Source organism: Thermobia domestica, chromosome 4 (genome assembly GCF_964235325.1).
Source record: "Thermobia domestica chromosome 4, izTheDome1.hap1.1, whole genome shotgun sequence".
Taxonomy (NCBI): Eukaryota; Metazoa; Arthropoda; class Insecta; order Zygentoma; family Lepismatidae; genus Thermobia; species Thermobia domestica.
In genome coordinates, this window is record NC_137457.1 from 287,954,007 (window position 1) to 287,977,320 (window position 23,314).

Consider the following 23,314-nt stretch of genomic DNA (forward strand, 5'->3'; position numbering starts at 1 on the left):
CGGTAGAGCTTATAGCAACTGCAAACGATAATGACATAGTTGTCTCTCCTTAAAATTCTCCACATAGACGGTTGCATTGTAACTACAGATTCAGTCTTTGCAAAATGTAAAACACAAAAAGCTTTCTGCACACTAGTCGGCATCTTTGCTATCAGCGCTTTTTAGCAACAGAAAGAGGAAACAGTGCATCCGCATACGTACGTGCAAAACTGAATTGCTCTTTCATTTGATGTATTATTTATAATTGTAAGTTAATTGTAATAAGCACTACAAAGCTTTAAAACTCAGATATTGATTTTGAAACACACTGTATATTGACAGGATAGTGTGTAAGGGAGATCATTTGTTTGTTTCGGTAAACCCAGTTCTTTAAACCATTAAGTGTGTACTTTTAATAATGCAATCAACGTAAAGTCAATGAAATCTTTGGTTTCTTTCAGGACGCGGAGAGAAAAGCTTTGGAGAATGAAAAACGGAGAAAGAAGTTCAAAGAACTGCGAAAGAAAATGCAAAATGACGAGGATGATCCAGGGAATGTGTCTCCTGCAGACAGCCAGACGTCGTCGGTGGAAGGCGTGTTTGCAGCGTCCAAGACTTCGCATCCATTCAGGATCATCGATCACGACGCCATTAGCTTACAAAGCATGACGTCACTAGGTCGCGTGGGCAGAATCCTTGGAGGGGTTGATGGCTCGACGTTACGCGAAGGTCAAGTGTACGTTTCCCAGAATAGTAGCAGAGATAGTGGTAGCCACAATAGCGTTTCTAGCAATCTAGACAATGTTCTGATACCAAGGTCGGACTCAGTGTCAAGTGATCCTAGTTCTTGTCCCCAAGTGACAGAGGGCGGTGAACCAGGAGTTTCGTTGCAAGAGCCCGATGTCATTGCAAGCACAAAAACGACCACTGCTACTAACACAAAACATTTCGAAACAATCTCTGAAAATAGTGTTCCTATTGCTCCTCCGCGAAGAAAGAAGAAAAACAAAATACAGGCGCCTGCTACTTTATCGGTGAGTAGAAGAGCTTTTCCTCATTTATATCATTACACACTGTGAGTTTATGAAGGAGACCTTCCGTATTTTCTCTTCCCTTCCCTTAAAAGTTTATGTTGGCTTTGAGATTTTGTTTTTTATTGTAATACAAATACTTCAAGTCATCAATACACATAGTACCCGAGTAAAGTAAATTCGACATACGTAAATTAATACTTACGTAAGAAATTTCCGATATAAGTAAAATTTACGAACAATACTTACATCCAAAGTAAGAAGATTTAGATGTTGATGATCCTGGTGATTAAGTAATAAAGTATTGTACACTCTTATTAATTAGTTACTTTTTTAAGGTTCTCTGCCCTGTACAAATATTTTTTTTTTTCCATACGCGTGTGCGGCAAATCTTAGGTTATGTTAAAAATTCGACATTTTTTAAAATTTCGTCTTATCCAAAGAGCCGTGGAACGCTCCGTTTACATAAATCGAGGGCTCTGTACAGATAATTTATTCAACTACTAAACAAACGGTTCATAATTAACTGTACAAAACTACTGACGTAGTAGATCTTTCCAGGTAGAGCTACAGGTAGTACCTCTTTATTTCATTCTGGAAAGTACTATGCTTGAACGTACACGTCGTGTTTTGAAAGGAAGAATTAATCAGTCGACAATAGAATTTTATGTTGTCAAAATTCTCAAATCGTTGTTTTGTTTTCATTCTCCTTCCATATTTTGGCACAGAAAAGCTCAACAATGGTAGTACTTTGTGATAGTCATTTTAGGCCTATATTTTGACTACTATTAGTTTTCCAATTAGTAGTCGCCCTTTATTGATTTTTAAAGCAGATCTTTATTAAAGTTGTTTTGCGAAAATATATATTTTCAGGAATTCTCATTGTATGTACAGGTTGCGTATAAATGAAACCTGTAAGCTCTATCTAGTTAAGTGTCAGTTACTATAAAAACACTGTTAACTTGAAACATAAGTATGGCTGCTACCGTATGTTCATTGTATGGTACAGTGCACTATAGTTCAGTCGTCTAATTTTTAAAGATAGGCTACAAATCTATTAAATTTCGCCTTTTAAGTGTTGAAGTAATCTTTTTTGATGCATGCAAGGAGAAGAAAGAAAAAGAGGGGGAGGGGGTAAGTAGGAGTCTAGACTACTACAACTAAAGAAACAGTTTTGATCTTCAATGTAAGTGGGAAAGTTTACGAAATATAGTAGCCATATCGAAACTACGATGCATCACACAGGTTACAGTTTTTGTTTTTTTGAATATGCACAGATGTTACAGTTCTGAAAAGAAAGAAAAAAAAAGTAAATAAGATTAAACATAATATAAGATGTAATAAAGTAAGCGCATATTTTCTGTGACTGTTGCTACTTTTGTTCATGTATGAATGTTAATCTTTGCCCTACCTGTGTGTATAAATGTTGTCTTCTGTGATAGTAAATTGTGTTCTTCAAAAATTTAAAATATTACCTCATACCCACTTAGGTAGGGGTACAAGGTAAGATTTTGAGTTGCTTTTGTGGTTTTGTAGTATATTAAGCTTCAAGTATATTGAGCGATTAAAAAAGAAGTTCTAAAAACAATAACGATGACATAGTGCTGAGTGTTATTTAATACGTGCCCTAGTTGTATTTTCTAGGCGCATACTGGCGTCAATTCATATCTTTATATCGAGATCGGTTCTATTCTGATGGATGAATAATACTACCATCTTAAACTTGCTTGTTATTCAAATTCTCGAAGGGGCTCCGCGTAACGTAGTATGAGCGGTCCCGTGTTCGATTCCCGGCGGAGTCATTCGGTCGAAAAAACGTAAAAGCTTTTCAAATGCCGGGGTGGTACCTAATATATAGGTCCCCAATCCTTCCTCCCTTGCCTTTCTCCGAATAGTGTGATCGCCGAGGGACGTCATCCCTCAAACGTGACAGGCTAACATGGTCATAGATGCCGAAAGCCCAAAAATCTAAAATCCAAATCCAAAATCAAGTTCTCGAAAATAGATATATATATATATATATATATATATATATATATATATATATATATATATATATATATATATATATATATATATAGAGAGAGAGAGAGAGAGAGAGAGAGAGAGAGAGAGAGAGAATTTGAAACTATTGGCAAAACATTTAGCAATTTGACAGCATAGCATCTTGTGATTAAATAAGAATTACCGTTGCCAGGTCTTATCTGTTACAAGATGCTGAACGCATAGAATAATTACTCTTTATAATGCATCTGAGCGTAAACGGAAAACTGCAATATATATATATATAGTTGAAATTATTTACAAAACACTTCATAAATTGCAAACTGATCATCTGATGATGATGTGAAAATTTGAAAATGCCAAGTCGTAAGTTCCCATATCGTGAAGACAGATGGTTCTTGATGGTATGTATTACCATAAACGGATAATTTGAAATATTTGATAGAATTAAATAAATAAATAAAATCGAACCAAATAAAACACTACTACTAATTGTGTTACAGTTTTGGCTTAATCAGATTTATGAAAGACAATCTAAGACTAAATATTCTAAATTTCAGAAAATACTTAATATTACAAATTTAGAACTAAAAATGAAAGGAAGAATTCTGCTGGTTATTAGCAACTATTTCCTAACATTTTCTAAGGTAATCGTGGAATGTTAAACTTTAAAAAAATGAGAAGTCAATATCTGAAGTTAAACTGAATGAGAGCGACCTTGATAAGAATCGTTTCATTCAAAAATGTCAGTTTCAATGATGTTAAATCTGTCAAATATTACTCATTCTAGACTTGGAACTACGTATAACTTAAGTAACAATAGACTCTGACCAAAACAGACACTTATTAATGCTAATACGTTCTAGTTTTGGCAATATATATATTATTACCTTTATCATACACATTGTAAAAGTACGATCTAAGGCTTTATCATTACCAATCTAAGACTTAATCATTACCTTTATATTATCAATCTAAGTCTTCATCATTACCTTTATCATTTTCAATCTAAAGCTTCACCATTACCTTTATCTTAACCAATCTAAGGCTTCATCATTACCGCTCTCATTACCAATCTGAGGCTTCATCATTATTGTTGGCAGTGGCACGAAGTTGGCACAAAGTGCTTTCGAATTGAACACATACTATTATGAACATTGAAAAATAGGATTAACCTGTGCAAATATAGATAGAATATGGGACTACAAGATTCGACGGATTATGATGTACAATTGTGTATTTGTTGAATACCTGGAAATTAAGTAATTGTGTTGTAGTTGGGTTCAGCTGAATAATAAAGGTACTAAACAATTTAAATACGTATTTTTTAGAATTATCATTATCAATCTAACGCTTCATCATTACCTTTATCTTTACCATTCTAAGGCTTCATCATTACATTATGTTTATTATTACCAATCTAACGTTTTATCATTACCTTTGCCATTACCAATCTTAGGCTTCAGATTGTGCTTTCATAATGTGTTTGATAAAGGGAATCATATATATATATATATGATATAATATATATATATATTGCCGAAACTAACACTATTTTTACGTAAGTTACACGTAGTTCCAAGTCTAAAATGAGTGATATTTGACAGATTTAACATAATTGAAACTGACATTTTTGAATGAAACGATTCTTATCAAGGCCGCTTTCATTCAGTTTAACTTCGAATTCTGGGTTCTCATTTTTAAAAAGTTTAACGTCACACGATTATGCACGGAGGCTAAAGGAGACTATGGCGATTATTATGAATGAAATGGTGAAACGAATAAAGTGGGAGGAAACGGGGAAGCTTGAGAAGACCCACACAGTTGGTGTTTGTACACCACAAAGCGCACTTGGTGATAGCTGGGATAGAACCAGCGATTCCACGTACCAGGAGGTGAGCACATACCATTGAGCTGCAGTGGTCCTTGGGTTCTCATGTAATGTGGCTCAACAACGTTGTGAATAATTTTGACTTCCTTAGTATTATGTTTAGCCATACCTAGATGCTTGGACAAACAATTGCAGAATCTTTGTTCTTGGGGTCTCTTTTAACTGTTTTTTTTATTCCTTTTAGCAATACCAGTATATGAACCGTCACACTCTCAAATAGTCTTATATACTTCAGCATGGACAGTGTCAATGAAATATGTATAGGATATATATATATATATATGTAGCTAACTTGAAGCTTATATTTCTTAGCCACTATTCCAATTGAATGACAATTTTAGTCAAAACGAAAAGAAATCCAATTGTTTTTTCAACTTTCGGAACTATACTAAGCAAATATAACTAGGGCACAGAAAGAGTGAGTAGCTTGTTGCATTTCGATGCTATTAATGATACTAACATTACATTACATAACCTTGTTAGGACCAAATGCTATCACAAGCGTTTTCTTTAATACTAAAAAAATAATGTATGTATTTAAAGTATGCTTGTATGTGCATTTATTGCTTGAGTGTTTGATTATCTTTTTAAAATGTTTTTAGGCATCCGATGTACCAGAAGAAGCATATACTCAGACATCTCCGCTACCTAGTCCAGCGAGTACTATAGAGTCTTTGACACGAGAATTCGAACATTCTTTGGATATTCGGTCGGCAATAAAAGGACAATATGTTGTTAAACCACAAGTAAGGAGCCAAACTTCAGATTTATCGTTGTTTCTTTTTGTCTTTTTTTTCTAACTAAATTATGATCGAACTTCCTTTTTCTTTCTTTTATTTTCTATTGAATAAACTTATAATAATATAATAAGTCTTATTGTCGCGGAGAAAAAAATATCCCGTATTGATTGTATCAAATACATATATTGTTAGTATACAATTCATTTACAACATAGTTTAATCAGCCGTCTTATCATTTACTTTTCTTATGGCTCAAATTAACGTCTTAACAGGTTTCTTCAGTGTGTTTTTGTTGTAAATAGCATTAATGATGTTTCTTTTTTCTTTCTCCCGAAAATTTAACTAAGTCTAAACTTGAAATTTAATGCTTAATATCTCGGGAACCAATGGTCTATAACGAAAAATATTTCACGTGAGTACTTAGAGTGTCAGCAATTATCTCCATGCGAAGTTTACTCAAAATCGGATGAGCTCTGAAGATTGCGTACGATATAGACCAGTTTCCAACTTCGATGACCTATAACTCGAGGAAAATATTTCATGTTTTCACTGAGCAAACAAGGTTTACTTCATTCCAAGTTTGGTCAAGATCGAATGAGTACTGTAGATTGCGTACGATATAGACCAATCTCCAACTTGGATGGCCCATAACTTGGGGAAAATGTTTCACATTCTCACTAAGGAAGTGTAGGTTTACACCATTCCAAATTTGGTCAAGATCGGATGAGTTCTGTAGATTGCATACGATGTAGACCAATCTCCAACTTGGATGGCCCATAACTTGGGGAAAATGTTTCATGTTCTCACTAAGCAAGTTAAGGTATATCTTAATTCCAAGATTGGATGATCTCTATAGGCTGCGTACTATATAGATCAATCTCTGCGTACGTTATCGGCCGATCTCAAACTTGAATGGCCCAAAATTCAGGGAAAATACTTCACTTTCTCATTAAGCAAGTCAAGGTTTTACCTCAATTCCAAGTTCAGACAAGATCGAATGAGCTCTGTAGATTGCATACGATATAGACCAATCTTCAAGTTGGATAGCTCATAATTCAGTGGAAATGTTTCACATTCTCACTAAGCAAGTCAAGATTTTACCTCAATTCCAAATTTGAGCAAGATCGGATTATCCCTGTAGATTGTGTACAATATAGACCAATCTCTGTGAACGATATTGATCAATCTCGAACTTGGAGGATGGCCCATAACTCGGGAGAAATATTTCACATGCTTACTAAGCAAGTCAAAGTCTATCTCTGTCCATTTGGTCAAGATTTGGATGAGTTCTGTAGATAAAGTATAGTGTGCAATCTATAGATTGCAATATTTACTCTTCTTGCGATTTCTTTTTCAAGTTATGTATTTAAAAAAACTCAAATAAAGGTGTAACGGACATAAGCTCTTTACAAATAATTTCCTCTTAGTTTTCCTTTTCTCACTTTATTTTATGCTACTATGTTCTGTTATTGTGTATGCTTCTATTCTTTTCAGTTCTGTTGTGTAGTGACAAACGTAAGCGCAATTTTCTGTAGTACCTGGAATATGTATCTGTGCGAGTCCTTTGAATGTTACAAATATTTAACGTATTTTTTGGGATTTACATACTTTGTGTGTATTTTGAGTATTTTCTCGCATGTATTATTTTCTTGTGTTGTCTACTTTTAACTATATCTGCACCTGAAATTCTATTAATCTAAACTGACAAATGGATACAAAAGACTGTAATTTTTGTTATTTTTAGTTTTCTTTAGTTAAAGATTTGCTTTTTCTAGATGTAACAAGGATAAATGTGTAAAAGAATTATTTTGTTTAAACAAATACATGCTTGACAACGTATTATTATTGCAATTTAAAATCATAAAATTAATTCAGAATCTTGCAGAATAGATTTAGCTTTATGTAATTAAGAGGCCCCATCACGGCGAAATTAAAATACCGCTAATTTTATAGTACTTATGTGATATCTTCAAATAGATTAAAGATAATCGAAAAGTGGAACAAGAGCTCTGTAGACAATATTATTTTACGTGAGATACCGTTATCACGATTCACTTACCTGCTTTTGATTTCCCGCCATTTAGAAAATCGGCATTTATTTTCGCGTTTCTAAATGGCTCCAATTAAAAAGCTACTAGATGACTCGTGATACAGGTACTTCATCTAAAATAATATTGTCTAGGGCACTCTTGCTCCACATTTCGATTATTTTTTTTTTTTAATCTATTTGCAGATATCACATAATTAGTGAAATTAGCGGTATTTTAATTTCGCAGTGATTAGGCCTCTTAAATTGCCATCAAATATAAGGTATATGTATTGTGTAGTCTAGCGAAAAAAAGGAAAAAATAATTTGTATCACTAAAAGTTTTGCGATGTTGTCTAGTTTCGGTAATCGTAAATACAGCTTAAATGGCCAAAACTTACTCGTTTATAATAACTTGCCGTATTTGAAGATGATGTTATCCATTCTTATACAGACAAATATAAACAAATATGCAATGTCTATGCAAGAGCTACTGAAAAATTTCTGCAAATTTTTATACAAAATTATGCAAAAATTACTAAAAGTGGTGCTAGTGTTGCGCTGTGATAAAATTCTGAAGAATAGACCTTTGTATGTTTAAATTATTTTTGTTTGTTTGTTTAAGACACTCGTTATTTTTTTAATTTTTTTTACAGCAGTTTTAAGAAGTACTTCAGAAACTGCTGTTCCGAGTGTATCAACATTTGCTTCAGGCGACACAAATCTCTCACTACGTCTCTTAATTTTCATGTATGGGAACAGAAAAAAAAATTATTAGATGCTAATCAGGTGAATATGGACAATGGGTCATTAATTCGACATTTTCACTGGGAAAAGAAATCAATGGTTTGGTATGTTAAATGGGAACTGGCGTTGTGGACATGAAGAATGATGCACGATTTGTGTTTATCTTACGCAACTCATTAATTATCTGTAGCAAACATTTTTGTACCACTCAGCATTGAAAGTCCTTTGATTTTTTAAAGCTATGGTTACCACATGTCCGGTGTAACCGAAGAAATAAACATTAATTTGCTAGACAGTACTCCTCGAACAAACAACATTTTGAAACATCCGAACAGTGTGGATTGTTGTTTAGTTTCGGGTTCGTATGAATGGACACGAATTACGTCCTCTGTAACGTTGTAGTACACTGAATTCGATTTACCTGGATTGAATTTTTATTTTTATTATTATTATTATTATTATTATTATTATTATTATTATTAAGCATTTCTTTGTGCCAAATGACACGAGTCTTTTTCTGAGCTTCGGTAAAGGTGTGTGGGATCCAGCGGATTGAAGGTTCTTGTACATTCAATTCTTCAAAATCACATGCATTTCTTTCATATCAATGTTCAAGGATGCCTGAATCTCACGGTAATGTAACATGCCGATCTCTCGCAATGATTTCACGCACAGTATCAATACTACTGACAACAACAGATTTGGATGGACGACCTTCACAAAATTCATCACTGAGAAATGTGCGACCACGCTGGAATTCGGTAAACGAATTGTACACAGTTCTATTGGATGGTGCTTCAGCTCCAAAAACCAAGTGAAGTCGCTTGATGCGTTGTTTCGGTGTTCAAGTTCATTGTCTTAAAGTGTTCAAGAGAAATGTCCATTTCTTTCATAAAACTGTTCCTTCAAACCTCTGTTAAAACTAACAAACAAGGCGTAGACAAACGATCATAGATAAGTTAAAAATAGAAAGGCCTATTATTCCGAATTTTATAATGGTGAAACACTAGCACCACTGCTAGAATTAGTTTGCAGAAACTTTTCCAGCAGCACTCGTATTTCGGGCGTCTTTAGATGTTTTTTATGCTCCGTAACTTTCCGAATTTCACCGAGATCGAAATATTTTAAAGAGACCCGTCATTGTAAGTAATATGAGATTTTATACATAATGAAGTAATTTTGCTTATCCCAAAATGTTCATTCTTGACTTTACTGAATCAGATTTTGTATACGTGAATACATCGAAGGTTTTATATGCGTGGATACACGACATACTCTTGCTATATTGTCATAGAATACTGCCTACTTGAATTCTTCTTGTACTGAAATAGTAATGTATAATCATCATCTACATATGGAAAACAATTGATGTTGAATGATTTACAGGATAAATTAATGTTTGAAAGCTAAATGGCACGACTATTCGTGGAACGTCTACGTTTATAAACGAACCTGCTATTTAATTTCAAGATAGTTTATTCGCTGCGGTGTTCCACAAACCAGTGAGAGACAGCGTAGCGAGGATTAGTTACGAGAAAGTAAAATAAAATTTTATTGTTCAGTTTATACACGGTGATGCAAAAATGAGGTTATATAGTGTACTTGTCTATCACTATGGGGCGGCGGTGGCTCAGTGGAAGAGCGTTCACCTCTGGTGCATGGGGTCCTTGGCTCAATCCGAGTTCGCACCAAGTGAGCTTTGTGGTGGACAAACACCGTGTGCGTGGGTTCTCGCGGGATTCCCCCGTTTCCTCCCGCTTTCTTTCCACCATTTCATCCATTTCTCATCATCACTGTCTTCTTTAGCATAGCCGGCATAACCGTGGGACATACAACTTAAAGATTTCATTTCATTTTTTCTATTATTGCTTTCATGGTGCCGCGTTCCATTAGTTTATACGTGTGTGACTGGATCATAAGATGAATGGGTCGTCCAAGTCTGGTGGAATTGCCGGATCTTACAGCTATTTATTTTTACTTTTGGAGGCACTTAAATACTCTGAAAAATATTCAAAGTATGGACCATCTAACTAGAAGGATCACAGAGGGCATCATTTAATTCATTCTTACAAAACTGAGAGCCTCCAAGGGGAGCATACATTCAAGTAGGTGGCAGCCATAATAAAGCTGTCATTTGAATATCACTCTTAAGGATCCCACCTTCATTATTGCACCAGCATTGTCTGTTGATGCATTGACTCAGCGCCAAGAATCCGTGGTCCGATTCTAGGCAATATAAATTTGTGGTGGATTCTCTTGTGGCTGTGTGTCAGCGTTTTTTCTCGAGGTTCTCCCATTTCCTACCACGTTGTCATTTCGCCAGTCCTTTTATAGTCATTTAGTTAATCATCCGTCTCATTTAGCTAATAGGTGAAAGTCGTGGTATGTCAGAAAGATAAGAGCAGTCAAATGGACATATTCATTCAACCAAGTTGTAGTTAGATGAAGATGTAATTTGAATATTACTCTAAAGATCTGTGATCTTATTTTTGCTTCACTTTGCATAATATGATCATCATCATTATGTGAGAGTCACGGTTGCTCAGTGGTAGAGCTTTTCTGGTATAAAAGATCATTGGTTTAATTCTAATCCGTGTAAATTTGTGGCGGATAAGATCATGTCGATTTGTTTTCTTGGGATTTTCCTGTTTCTTTTCACATTCCATTAATTATTCCACATTCATTAACTCCCATTAATCGCCGGTCTCTTTAACCTAAATGGATAATCACGGAACGTAAAACTGAAAATTTCATCGACTGTTTTTTTTTTTTTTTTTTTTTTTTTTTTTCATTTCCATCATCATCGTTATGCTATGGAGTAGAAATATTAAGAGGTAGAAAGTTGCAGTTATATATACCTTAATATGACCGCTTTCTTTGGGATTTTTTTTTTTTTTTTTGTTAAATATTCTATTGTTTATTTGTAGCTAAGTCCATTACGTTTTACGCAGTCTCTCTCTTTGAGTTAATAATGAATTTAGTATTAATTGTATGAGCAGTTAAGAGCATAAGACTCCTTGTTATTAACGAAACAATAAACGTGAAGTTCATTTTGTGGATTATGTGCAAAGTAGGATCTATATTCTACAAAACAAATTTTGGAATAGCTAGAAATATGACCCTCAGTGACAGGTCCTGCCGAGCATTAAAACGGATTTTTACTAAGAACTGTCGTGCGACTGTGGTGCAAGTGATAAAGGAACTCAAGGTAGCACTTCCCACCGCCTGTGTCGACAACCATACCCCGCCATGACATGCCATGCGGGGTTGGGTTGCACGGGCGAAACCGTTGATAACGGACCATTACGTTGTAGTGCGATGCCAATGATGCCACGAACATGCAGCATAGACCGTTGATGAGCGGAACGTTTGATATGGTTAGGTGAATCATCATTTACCTCATTTCAAACCACGGGCTGTGTTTGTGTTGTGGACATCCAAAGAAGCATACGATCTGCAGTGTCTCGACCCAACTGTGAAACATCACAGCATCTCTCTGATGATGTGGGCTGCAGTATCCTGGTTTTCAGTAGAGTCCTGCGCTGACTTTTACCGGTCGCGTCACTGCTCCTGATACGTTGCCATTTTAGGGGATTATGTTCATCTTGTATTCTTTCCGGACATTGACGCCATATTTCAGAACGTCGTATAATGTGCCCATTCATACAGCTGAAACTGTTCCATCATCATGGTAAGTTGAACCTCTCCGCTGTCCCTCCCAATCCCCGGATCTAAATGTAATTCAACATCTGTGGTCTTTGAAGACACGATCTGGCGTAGATTTGCCCTATCTTCTCTCACGACCCATGTACTCTCAGCAGAAATCGTACCCACCAAAGGCCTAAGTTGCATCGAAAGATTCAATCTTCCTTTCTTTTCTTTCTCTTTTTATTTTCTCTTCTTTCGTTTCTTTTTTCTTTATTTCTTTTTCTTTCCTTTCTTTCTTTTCTGTCTTTTCATTCATTCTTTGTTTTTTCATTTTTTTTCTTTCTTTCTCTCTTTTTCTTTTTTCTCTTTTTCATGAATAGAAATTTTCGTCCTTTAAATTTAGTCCTGGAAAGCTGACACAAAACAAATATATTCATTTAAGTCTTTCCGCTAAGTTTGCTTTCACATCTTTTTAATTTTAATATTAACTTCAAGGTAGTAGAGAACACAATAAATTTTCTTGATGCACTGCACGCAGAATTGTGTAATATTCCACTTGCTACCATTCATGACGTCCACTTGCTACCATTGTACTTCACATCAGAGTTGTTCTGAGGGCGAAAGATGGTTCAACGCCATATTAATCTGGTAAGTTGCACTTTTTTCAGGTGTTCCTACTATCTTAATGACCATCAGTATAGGTAAATTCGGTCCAGGTTGGAGAAGTTAAACATATTTTCTCTTAATAATGTACTATAAATGCATTGTGTTAATCTTCAATTTAGGATGAAGACCAGGCTAAAGCAGAGGGTCCTTCTACAGAAGAACTGGAACGGGTGGAGCGAATGAAAAAGGCAGATAGTGAGAAGTCTAGTCAAACGTCAGGAAGTCCACGAGGCTCAATCTGTAGCACAACCAGCTCTGTGGCCAAAATCAGCCCAAGGGCGACGAAGGAGCGAAGAAACTCCACTGGCAATGAGGATGATACTGTTATCACACAGCTCAATATGATGGTCAGAACTCGTACTGATTCAGGCAAACAGCTGACAGATCTGGTAAGTAATGCTGGTTCCTGGGTTGAATTATTTCCTTTAATTGTAATAACTATATTAACTAGAAACAACATCTAGTAGATAACAATGAAAATGCTAATTAAGGAATTCGGATTGCCTTTATATATTTACTATGGTGGGCACAAAAACCGGTTTTTCGGTTTTCGGTTTATAGAAAAACCTGTTTCGGTTTTCTTCAAAACCGGTTATCGGTTTTTCACCTGATCCGGTTTCAGTTTTCTTCAAAACCGATTCCGGTTTTTTCCCCCCAAAATTTGTTCTATTTCTGAGCAGAATGGTGTTTCGTTGTTCTCCGGAAACCGAATCCATTTCTACAGAAATAGTTTTATGTGTTTTCGAGAAGTATTCACCGAAACCAGTTTCGGTGAAAACCGAACCGGTTTTGGAGAAATCCGAAACCGGTTTCGGTAAAAAAAACGAACCGGTTTTTGGAGAAAACCGAAACCGGTTTCGGTGAAAACCGAACCGGTTTTGGAGAAAACCGAAATGTCGGTTTTTCGTGTTTCGGTTTTTATAGAAACCGGTTTTCGGTTTTTATAAAAATCGGTTTTGCCCATCCCTAATATTTACTCAGTCAGTTCGTGTGTCCATTCGGGAGATAGAATCTCAAGAACTACTAATGGGTCATCAATTTTAGGGGGGCACGGTGACTCAGTGGTAGAGCACTTACTTCGTTTGTGTGGGATCCCTGGTTCGATCTCCGACCAAGTAAGCTTCTGGTGGATGTTCGTGTTTCCACCCTGAGCTCCTTCGTGGCTAAGCGGTTAGCGTACGCGACTTTGGCGTGGGAGACCCGGGTTCGATTCCCGGCGGGAGCTCATGTGGTTCGGATTCCACGTTAGTCAGTAGGTCCACGTCTCATATAGCCTCGCTGCTGAACGGGACGTTAAACCCAAAATCAACTCAACTCAACTCGTGTTTCCTCCCACATTTAATTCCACCAATTCTTCCATCATCATTCACTTGCCTTAATCATCCGCCTCCCTTAGCCTAAAAAGCATAAGTGTAGGACTTTAAACTGAAAGCTCGTCAATTTTAGTCAGGATATAGAGGGTCAGAAGGTAGGAAGCGAATTCCTTGATGGACGTGATTCATCTACCGGAAGTGAAAGGCACGGTGACTCAGTGGTAGAGCGCTCTACCTTTGGTGCGTGGAGTCCCTGGTTCGATCCCCGATCAAGTAAGCTTGTAGTGGACAGCATCGTGCTCGTGGGTTTTCTCAAGATACTCCCGTTTCCTCCCACTTTTTCATTCCACCATGTTTTCTATCATCATTCATTTGCTTTAATCATCGTCTTCCTTAACCTAAAGGGCATAATCGTCGGATGTTAAACTCAGAGTTTTTTTTTTCACCCACCGGAAGTAGTAGAAATCAAGCATTTCCAGTTTATTTATTTATTTATTTGCCGAAGTTCCAGATACAGCAAGGCAGCCATTTTACACTGAAACTATATAACATAGAATATAAAATTAACAATAACAAGTGTAAACAAAAAGCTACATAAAGGTCCATGAGAGTAGCAATAACAAATTGAAATAAAACTAAGGTTTTATAAGTGTAGCAATAATTTCCCGTCGGAATACATTCTCAGATTTAAAAATATCCATGTCAGAAGCAATGGAGTTAAATTCAGAAGCCAGTCTATGGAACAAAGAACGCTGAATAATTGATAATCGAGGCTTGTTGCAATGAAGTAGTTCACTATTCCTAGTTTTTCTTGCAGGTACCCGAATATTAAATTTAGAGATTAGTTCTTCAGTTCTAAGTTTCCCATTTAGAATTCTATAAAGAAACAATATCAAGTAGCATGCGACGAGATGAACATGTACGGATGCCAAGAACAGTCAACAATTCAGGTTGACTTAAACAGCGTACAGAAGGTATTCTTTTCCTGACAATGGCAAGAAAGAAATTTAGAACTGAGTCAATGCGAGAGAGATTTGATACGCTAGCCATACTCCAAATGGTGGAACAGTACTCTATTTTGGTTGAAATAAACGTTTTATAGAATATACTTAAGGCTGTAATATCGCTAATCTTTGTCGTTGATTACTGTAGAGCAAAATCGTAATAGGTAACGAAAAGCGGTTTCCTGCAGTCGATTAGGCGTCCCAAGAATACGTTTCATTTCAATTCTAATCTCTCTACTAAAACTAGAAGTGTTAGAAATCTACTATCACTTCTAGTTTCAGTATTAAGAAAATGTCTCACCATTAGCAAATCTTTAAAGATAATATAAACTGGATTATAATGGCCACACTAAAGTTTTTGAATGAGGGAATGCATGGTGAGGTAAAATTCATTGCTGAACCGTTAAAAGTTCAAACTTCAACTTTAATGTTACACTGTGACAAACCATACTCCTTCATCTGGTGTATATTATGACACTACTGCTTTTTTAAATTACATTTGAAAAACAAGACTGCTTACTTTTTATTTTTGCATATATATATATATATATATATATATATATATATATATATTCTATCAGGCCTTGTTTCCATTTTGTACTAATACACAATAACACACTGAGCAAGGCTATGTGATAATGTGTAAAAAACAGTATCACGGAACAGTTTCAACACAATAACTGTGTCTTTATCAGACTTCCACTCCTTCTGGGAAGTTTGACGTGGGAGACCCGGGTTCGATTCCCGGCGGGAGCTCATGTGGTTCGGATTCCACGTTAATCAGTAGGTCCACGTCTCATATAGCCTCGCTGCTGAACGGGACGCTAAACTAAAATCAACTCAACTCAACTCCTTCTGGGAAGTCTGATGAAGACACAGTTATTGTGTTGAAACTGTTACGTGATACTTTTTTTTTTTTTTTTTTTTTTTTTTTTTACATATTATCACATAGCCTTGCTCAGTGTGTTATTGTATATATATATATAACACAAACTGTTCCAAAGCTTTCCTTTTTCAATGTGGCATCGTTGACTACACTGCTGAAGGTGTGACATGTTGATGAGAATTTTTCTCTTCTGTGAAGTCACATACCTCGAATACAATATCTTTTATCATCAAGTTTTACAAAGGGAATTCGAATAGGAGATGGGGTGGCATAATTATGAGTTAAAAGAAAAATGTTTGTTTTTAGTATACAGAATTACTACAAATTTTATGCATTTTATTCAATTCTATTTTACAATGGGCCATAAAATCGGAATCCTATTTTAGATTCAGAAACCCAAGATTGCTTCATAAAAACTGATTGCTGCGCCAGTAGTGTTTCATTTGTTATTCAACTTCAATATCTTTTTTTTTTTCTTCCTTGGAATAGTGTGTGTGTGTCAGTGCATCAATTCTCACCAAAAAAAAAAAAAAAATCATAAAATATTTAACATAGTTTACACTCACTTCTTTGTCTGAGACAAGTAAACTTAGTAAAATTTCGATATTGTATAATTATCACCATAATGCGAATGTATTTTCAGAACATACGTGAAATACTTTCAACCTTGTAACTGTTTTTTAAAAGAAATTTTGACCTACGTAACTTGATAGTTTAAAAGAACTTACAGTGATCTTCATTTTGAAAGTCATTATATTTGAAGTATGGGAAATTTCCATCAACATGTCACACATGTGGCACCATAGCCAAAGTCGTCACATTTGAAAAAAATGATAAAAGCCTTGAAACAATTCATGTTTAAAAAAAGTCTTTTTGTCTTTTAAATATTAAATGCACATCATTTATCATCTAATAGTAATTTATTAGAATTAAATATATAATCATGCCTTCATTTCTATTAACCCCTTGCGTTCCAGGTGCCATTTCCCTGTGACCGTGCAGTAGTAGCAGGTTGTCATTTACTTTTAAAAGGCTGCCTAGACCGATATATACGGCATAGTTATTGTGCAAGCGTGAGGGTAGCATTCACATTACTGATAAAAAAAATATTTACATTGTGGAACATTCGGACTGAAAAAGGGAGTTTTTGATGTTCTGAAGAGATTTTACATTACTTCAGGTTGGCAACATCGATCGGAGATCAAAGATAAAGTTTTTTTCTTTTTTCCGATCTCAAAATACGATATCGAAGTTGCCAATTGTTTATCGTCAAAACAAATCCATGTGTTTCGTAATTCAGCACATGTGTTGCAATTGTTTATTGTCAAGACAAACACATGGCTCTCTTAGATGTGCCATCTACATAGACAAAACATTTTTTTTTCTTTTCTGCCAATAAGATGCTGCCACCTAAAAGAAATAGTAGAATTAACTCTACCTTGCATCCACTAAAATATTTCATCATCTCCAGTATTAATACGACGCTTAATGAAGGTTACGTTTTCATAATATCCCCATGAGTATCACTGGTATTCTGCAACGGAGTAATTTATGACATCTACATGGATGTCACTGGAACGCAAAGAGTTAAGCGTTCTCTGTTGTGCTGTATGGATCTGGCTTTAAAAATTTATTAAAAGATAGAAAATAAAAACTTTTTTAAATATTACCTTAAAAATAAACGCTGAAAAGCAGAAAATAATAAAAAAAAATGTTCTAAAAGTAGAAAATAATTTTAAAAAGTGCTAAAAAGCAGAAAAAATAAAAATACACTAAAAGCAAAAAATAGTTGTAAAACTTCCTTTTTAAATAAATAAAAAAAATCTGTGCCAACCCAAATTAATGACTATTATAATTACCATTGAAACTATAATTTTACATTACGCAGTAATTTATCATTGCGCGTTTTAAAATTATTTTCCTCTTTTAAACCTTTTATATTGTTTTATACTTTTTAGATCTTTTATTTTCAATTTCTTTTAGAGGTTTTATATTATTTTTCACTTTTTAAAGCTTTTATTTTATTTTCTACTTTTTAGTGCTTTCTTAAGTTTTCTGCTTTTTAGCTCTTTGTTTGATGACGGCTAATATTATTTTAAAAACTTTTCTTCTTTGTCAGAATCAAAAAACAGGAAAGGTAATTCAGGAAAGGTTGTTGATAGTTTGACGAAAATTCGAACCTTGATCTTCCACTACTTTCTGGCAGATTTTTTTTTTATCAATTCTATTATCTGGCAAGCACCAGTGATACTGCCAATTTTCTGTTTTTTGGCGCTGTTCCCACTTAATAAAAGCAGGTAAAGAAGAATGTTTGGGGTAACAAAAATTTGCCCAATTTCTGGTTTTTGACATTTTTGCCCTTAGTAACAGCAAGGAAAGGAAAACGTTGAAGTAACAAACATTTGCCAATTTTCTGTTTTTGTAGTACCAGAGGTAGCTTTATTAGTAGGGCATCTTTCCAGCTAATTAAAGATTAAGATTCGAGTCGCTGCTAGTCCAGCGATAAGCTTTTCTGTGCTACTTTATACCTACTGGCATTTGATGTAATAAAACATCAAAAATATAACATTTTATTTCATTAGTGACCCATAAATGGCTTCTGAAAATTAGTGTTCTTTTTCTTCTTTTTTTAATGTAGGAAATTCTTGAGCAAGTGACAGTTCTCAATTTGGATACTGGAGAAAGAGTTCCTTTAAGTGTAGCCGAAGATAAACTTCCTCAGTGTATAAATCCACTTTCTCTTCACATTATGAGACTGACGTCAGAATATGTAAGGTATGCTACAATTACATAAATTTTCTGGTTTGTGTATACAAAGGAGTATCGAAAGTTTTAATTATCACCATAAACAATAGGGACAGAGTTTTGACTTCTGTGTCCTTTCTTAAAACTTCTCTGCATAGCTTTATGAGTTACATTTTTTTTCTGACCTGTCGAATGCCGTCATTGTAGTACTCTGTAGATTGCATGGAAAAACCATTGTTGCACTTCCATTATGACGTAATCTGTGTTGTCAAGGCGAACACAGAATTTTCATGTGTGATAATAGGAAGAAGACGCTTGGTTGCAGGTCAGAAGAATAGTGCGGATGAGGCAATATTTCAAAGCTACATCTAGCAGCTTCCTCTGACGTTGCGTGGGATGCATGAGTGTATGCATTGTCCGCAAGGAGACGACTCTTTTGGTGAGCATAGCGCGAAGTTCTTGCTTAACAGCACCTCATCAGTGTCTGAGAAACGAGCAATAGTAAATGCCATTGATAGTACCGCCCTTCTGACGGCAGTTTGCAGATCTCCCCCACGAGAATCTCAAAACAACCTAGAGTATGACCTTACCGGCAGAGCTCTGCACCTTTACCCTTCCGGGATGAAGTGAGTAGGAGAACTTCCGCTCGTTGCATATGTCTTTTGTCTCAGGATCATATAGATATATTCACATTCTTTTGTAGTTATCAGACACACACACACACACACACTAAAAAAAAAAAAAAAAAAGATTCAACAAGTTGTGTTCCAAAAGAATCAATATGTGACTCGACACGTCACGCCGTGTTTATCTGTGAAGAAGTGTCTGTAAATGTATAGCTAACACGGTTTGACAGAACTCCCTCATGGCTAAACGGTTAGCGTACACGATTTTGGCATAGGAGTTCCGGGTTCGATTCCCGGAAGGAGCTCATGTGGTTTGAACCCCACGTTACTCTGTAGGTCCACGTCCCCATATAGCCGTGCTGCTGATAGGGACACTAAACTCAAATCAAAACTGACGGACTGACACCTTATGCATGTGCAATTCTCCATAAATTATTTTCCACGCATTACCATAACCGAGTACACTTTGCTGCATGATGTTAAAGATGGTTATTCGTTGGATACTCGTTGCTCGTCGATTTTCCTCACTTGCGTTGTCATCCGTAACTGATGGATGTCGAAGTCTTGGCTTATCTGGAAAGGGCATATGACCTATTTGGAGATTCCTCTTCCACTTCACGACAGTGTCATTAGATGGAAAATCATCGTCATACACAAGCTTCAATGAATTTGACGGTTGCTGTAACCCTTCAAATGCAGAACCTTAATCACGTTACGAGCTTCTGTCTTCTTCATCTTGCACTTGACTGATAACTAGCGCCACTTGTAAAGATTAAATGACATAAATGGATTATTTTCACTAAACCATGCATGTAAGGTCTAATGTCTAAACAGCTCAACTTACACCAAAATCAATAAATTAAAATTTTCCTGTCCTCACATAACTCATCACATAAGACTTCCTTATCCAGTCCTTGTCTACGGTGTTATCTTTTTATTTATGTATTTTTTCTTTAATATCTAATCCAATTTCCGTCTTTTTACCTTTCTTTTTTCCCTATAAGGAGTCTGATATTCTATCTTCTGATTTTCACTTCTTGGTTCATTTTTTCAACTGAGTGACCCCTAAACTGAGCATCCTAAAAACGTTTTCAGACTAGAGTAACAGTATTAAAAAAAAAAAAAAAAAAAAAAATCTTTGTAACATACTTCACCCTGGTGAGGGCACTCGGTCGAAAAAGTGTGAAACCATTTTTCAGGGCAGCCACTCTAAATGAGGTTTTCCTGGGTTTTACTCATTCACATCAAGCAAATGCCGGGGTGGTACCTATCTTATAGGTCCTAGGCCGCTTCCTTCCTTTTTTCCCTTTCCTTGGGTAGTGTGCTCGCCGAGGGACGTCATCCTTCAAATGTGACGGGCTAAATGGCCTTAGATGTCGCAAGCCCAGAAATCTAAATCCTAAATCCTGTAACATATTTTCCGGAAGTGCAGGAAACAACAGGAATTCACGAGACTGCTATGGACAAAGTCTTATTACTGATTAAGCGATCGGACCGTTATCTGATATTTCTGTTTTTATTATGAGAAGACGAAGAAAAAAAAAAACCTCCGTGTGAGGTGAGTACGGAAAGTAAGGTTAGAGCGACTAGTATTTATTCAAAACAAAACAAAACGAAAAAAAATGTGTATTTGAAAAAATGTCTACTACAACATATTTAGTGATACAGCAGTTATTTTTTGACCTATTGCCGCCATTGTTCAAATAGTTGTGAAGTCGGGGTAGTAGTTTCTGTATCCCACAGTCATATAACTCTAGCTACCTGCTGCTAGAACCACATTTCAACTTCGTTCTTGATCTATGCATCGTCATGGAAGTGTTGTCCAGCAAGATGTTCCTTCAGGCTTTTCCATAGACGGAAATAAGCGCATTGTGAACATCCGCTAGGCGCTGACCTTGTGCTCGGGGAAAACTTCAGTCGGAGCGCTGTTCATATTCGACGTGATTCTGAATGGACACAGCCATTAAAAACACGTGTTACTCGCACTAGACTCTACGTTGGAATTAAGAATACTCGCACGAGAGAAGGGAAAGGCTGACAGTGAAAGCCAGTATAGCCAACTTACGCACGAAAGTATTACGTCGATCTACAGCAGTTGTAACCTTACTTTATGGACACGCTTCTGTATATATGATGGTTTGCCCTCCGGGGCCTCCTTCAGCCGCTATGAGGAATCAAAATTTTACAATGTGGCAACGTCGCAGATTAACTTGGAACCATCAGCATTACTACACAAATACAACAAGCAATTGAATTGATTGCTACACTAATAAGTGATTCAAATATATATCGTTTTATTTTGACTTGTAGAATAATGCTCAGTGGTCCGTGGGCTCATATATATATATATATATATATATATATATATATATGTATGTATGTACACCCTCCATTCCAAAAGAAACCGAACTTTTGAAAACAAATAGTACCACTAGTGCCATCTGTTGTAATATTTTACCGGTAGATGGCGTAGTCCCTCATTGACAACTGGTATAAATGTCATGACATTTGGATGCACGGCAACAAAGTTATTGCTTTTCAACTGTCAGTGTATTGTGTACATCGGTCGGAAAATGAGTTTCAAACAACGAGCTGCAATTGAGTTTTGGGTTAATACATTGATTAATAAAAATGATTAGGGGAATACATTGATTAATAAAAATGATTTGTTCCAAAATGTACATTGCTTTTTTGTTTTTTTAAAACGTTCGGTTTCTTTTGGAATGGAGGGTGTATGTATGTATGTATGGAACATGTTATGTATTATAGTACCTGCAATAGTATGTGCTGATTTTTTCTTATTTTCTTATAAGCTTTGGGATGTGCTGTTATCAGAATAAAAGTGTTCAAATAACATGTGGCTGTTTAAAGAAATCGTTAATCAGAAAGGGGTGGTGAGCTTTTGGCCTAACGGTAGTGAAAATAGAAAGTGAAAATTAGGTGACACCTAAAAAGATGTTAACATTTTGTTCTTTGAATAACAATAGAACCGAAGAGGTTATATTATTTTTGTACAAGAAAAATCAACAAAATAACATTACCACCACAGCAAAAAATGTACAAACTTTCTCTTTGTACTTTATGTAGATCAGTATGATTGCTGTGTACCCTTTATTCTGTTAAAGGACGTTTTATAATGGGGTATTGAAGAAATGGCGTTTCATCTATACAGTGAACCCTCGGTTCATCAAACTAATTGAGAGTCCGACTTGTATTATGAGCAATAGTTAAATTTAGATATTAGACTTGAAATTGTGCTGTACAATATAGAATATTTTATGTAAAAACCATAATAGTAACAAAAGAAAGAAAACAATTCTAAGAACTTTGTATTAGAAGGTTGAAAAAAATGCCTCTAGGTCAGTTACTTTCCCGTTGAATGTTATTTTTTAATAATCAAAGATCTAAACTGTCTGAAATGTTCATAATAAGCCAACACTTCCGGGTCAGAAGATCTCTCTCCATATGCAATGTTTTCTATGATCCCTTACTGTTGCACCACTCTTTAAGTTGTCGACGCTATAATTAAGCGAAACCTGTTGAAAATTTTCTTCATTCTTGCGAATATCCGTAAGAGTTTGTTTCTTTAGAACAATAAGCTCACAAACATAAACAACAGTGGTGATGACATTGTTCTGTACATGAACCACTGCCAAATTACAACCGCATCCGTCACTGCGTCTTTCAAAAATCTGGTCGATCTAGGAAATTTCCAAATTAACAGAAAAATCGTAGCAGAAAAATGTAAAAGTTGAAAGAAATTCTAATTTTTTAAATGTTTTTCTGTTTCTTGTATGTACAGTTGCTATCATAAGGTTGGACGAAGGCAGGTTTAATTATTCTGCAACGTCACGAGCACCGCGCTGCGCCTTGGGTCCCGTCACTATTTGGTCCCACACTAGGCGATTTTTACTGCCGTTGTGCGGTCAGTAAAAGCTATATTTATAAACTTTCCGACCGTGAAATTGAAAAGTTTTGGACGTGAAAAAAAGAAGAAGAAGAAAAAAG

The 23,314-nt window shown here is 35.6% G+C and overlaps 1 protein-coding gene across 3 annotated transcripts in view; it reads left to right on the top strand.

The window, feature by feature from the left end:
- The window catches only part of LOC145684145 (WD repeat-containing protein 44), an 86,169-nt gene that overhangs the window by 15,006 nt on the left and 47,849 nt on the right, over positions 1–23,314 (top strand). For all 3 annotated transcript variants that reach the window (XM_081756088.1, XM_081756087.1, XM_081756089.1), the window contains exons 3-6: positions 441–1,013; positions 5,508–5,651; positions 12,852–13,121; positions 18,574–18,710. In XM_081756088.1, coding sequence (XP_081612214.1) covers positions 441–1,013; positions 5,508–5,651; positions 12,852–13,121; positions 18,574–18,710 — 1,124 coding nt within the window. The remainder of the gene's footprint in view (positions 1–440; positions 1,014–5,507; positions 5,652–12,851; positions 13,122–18,573; positions 18,711–23,314) is intronic.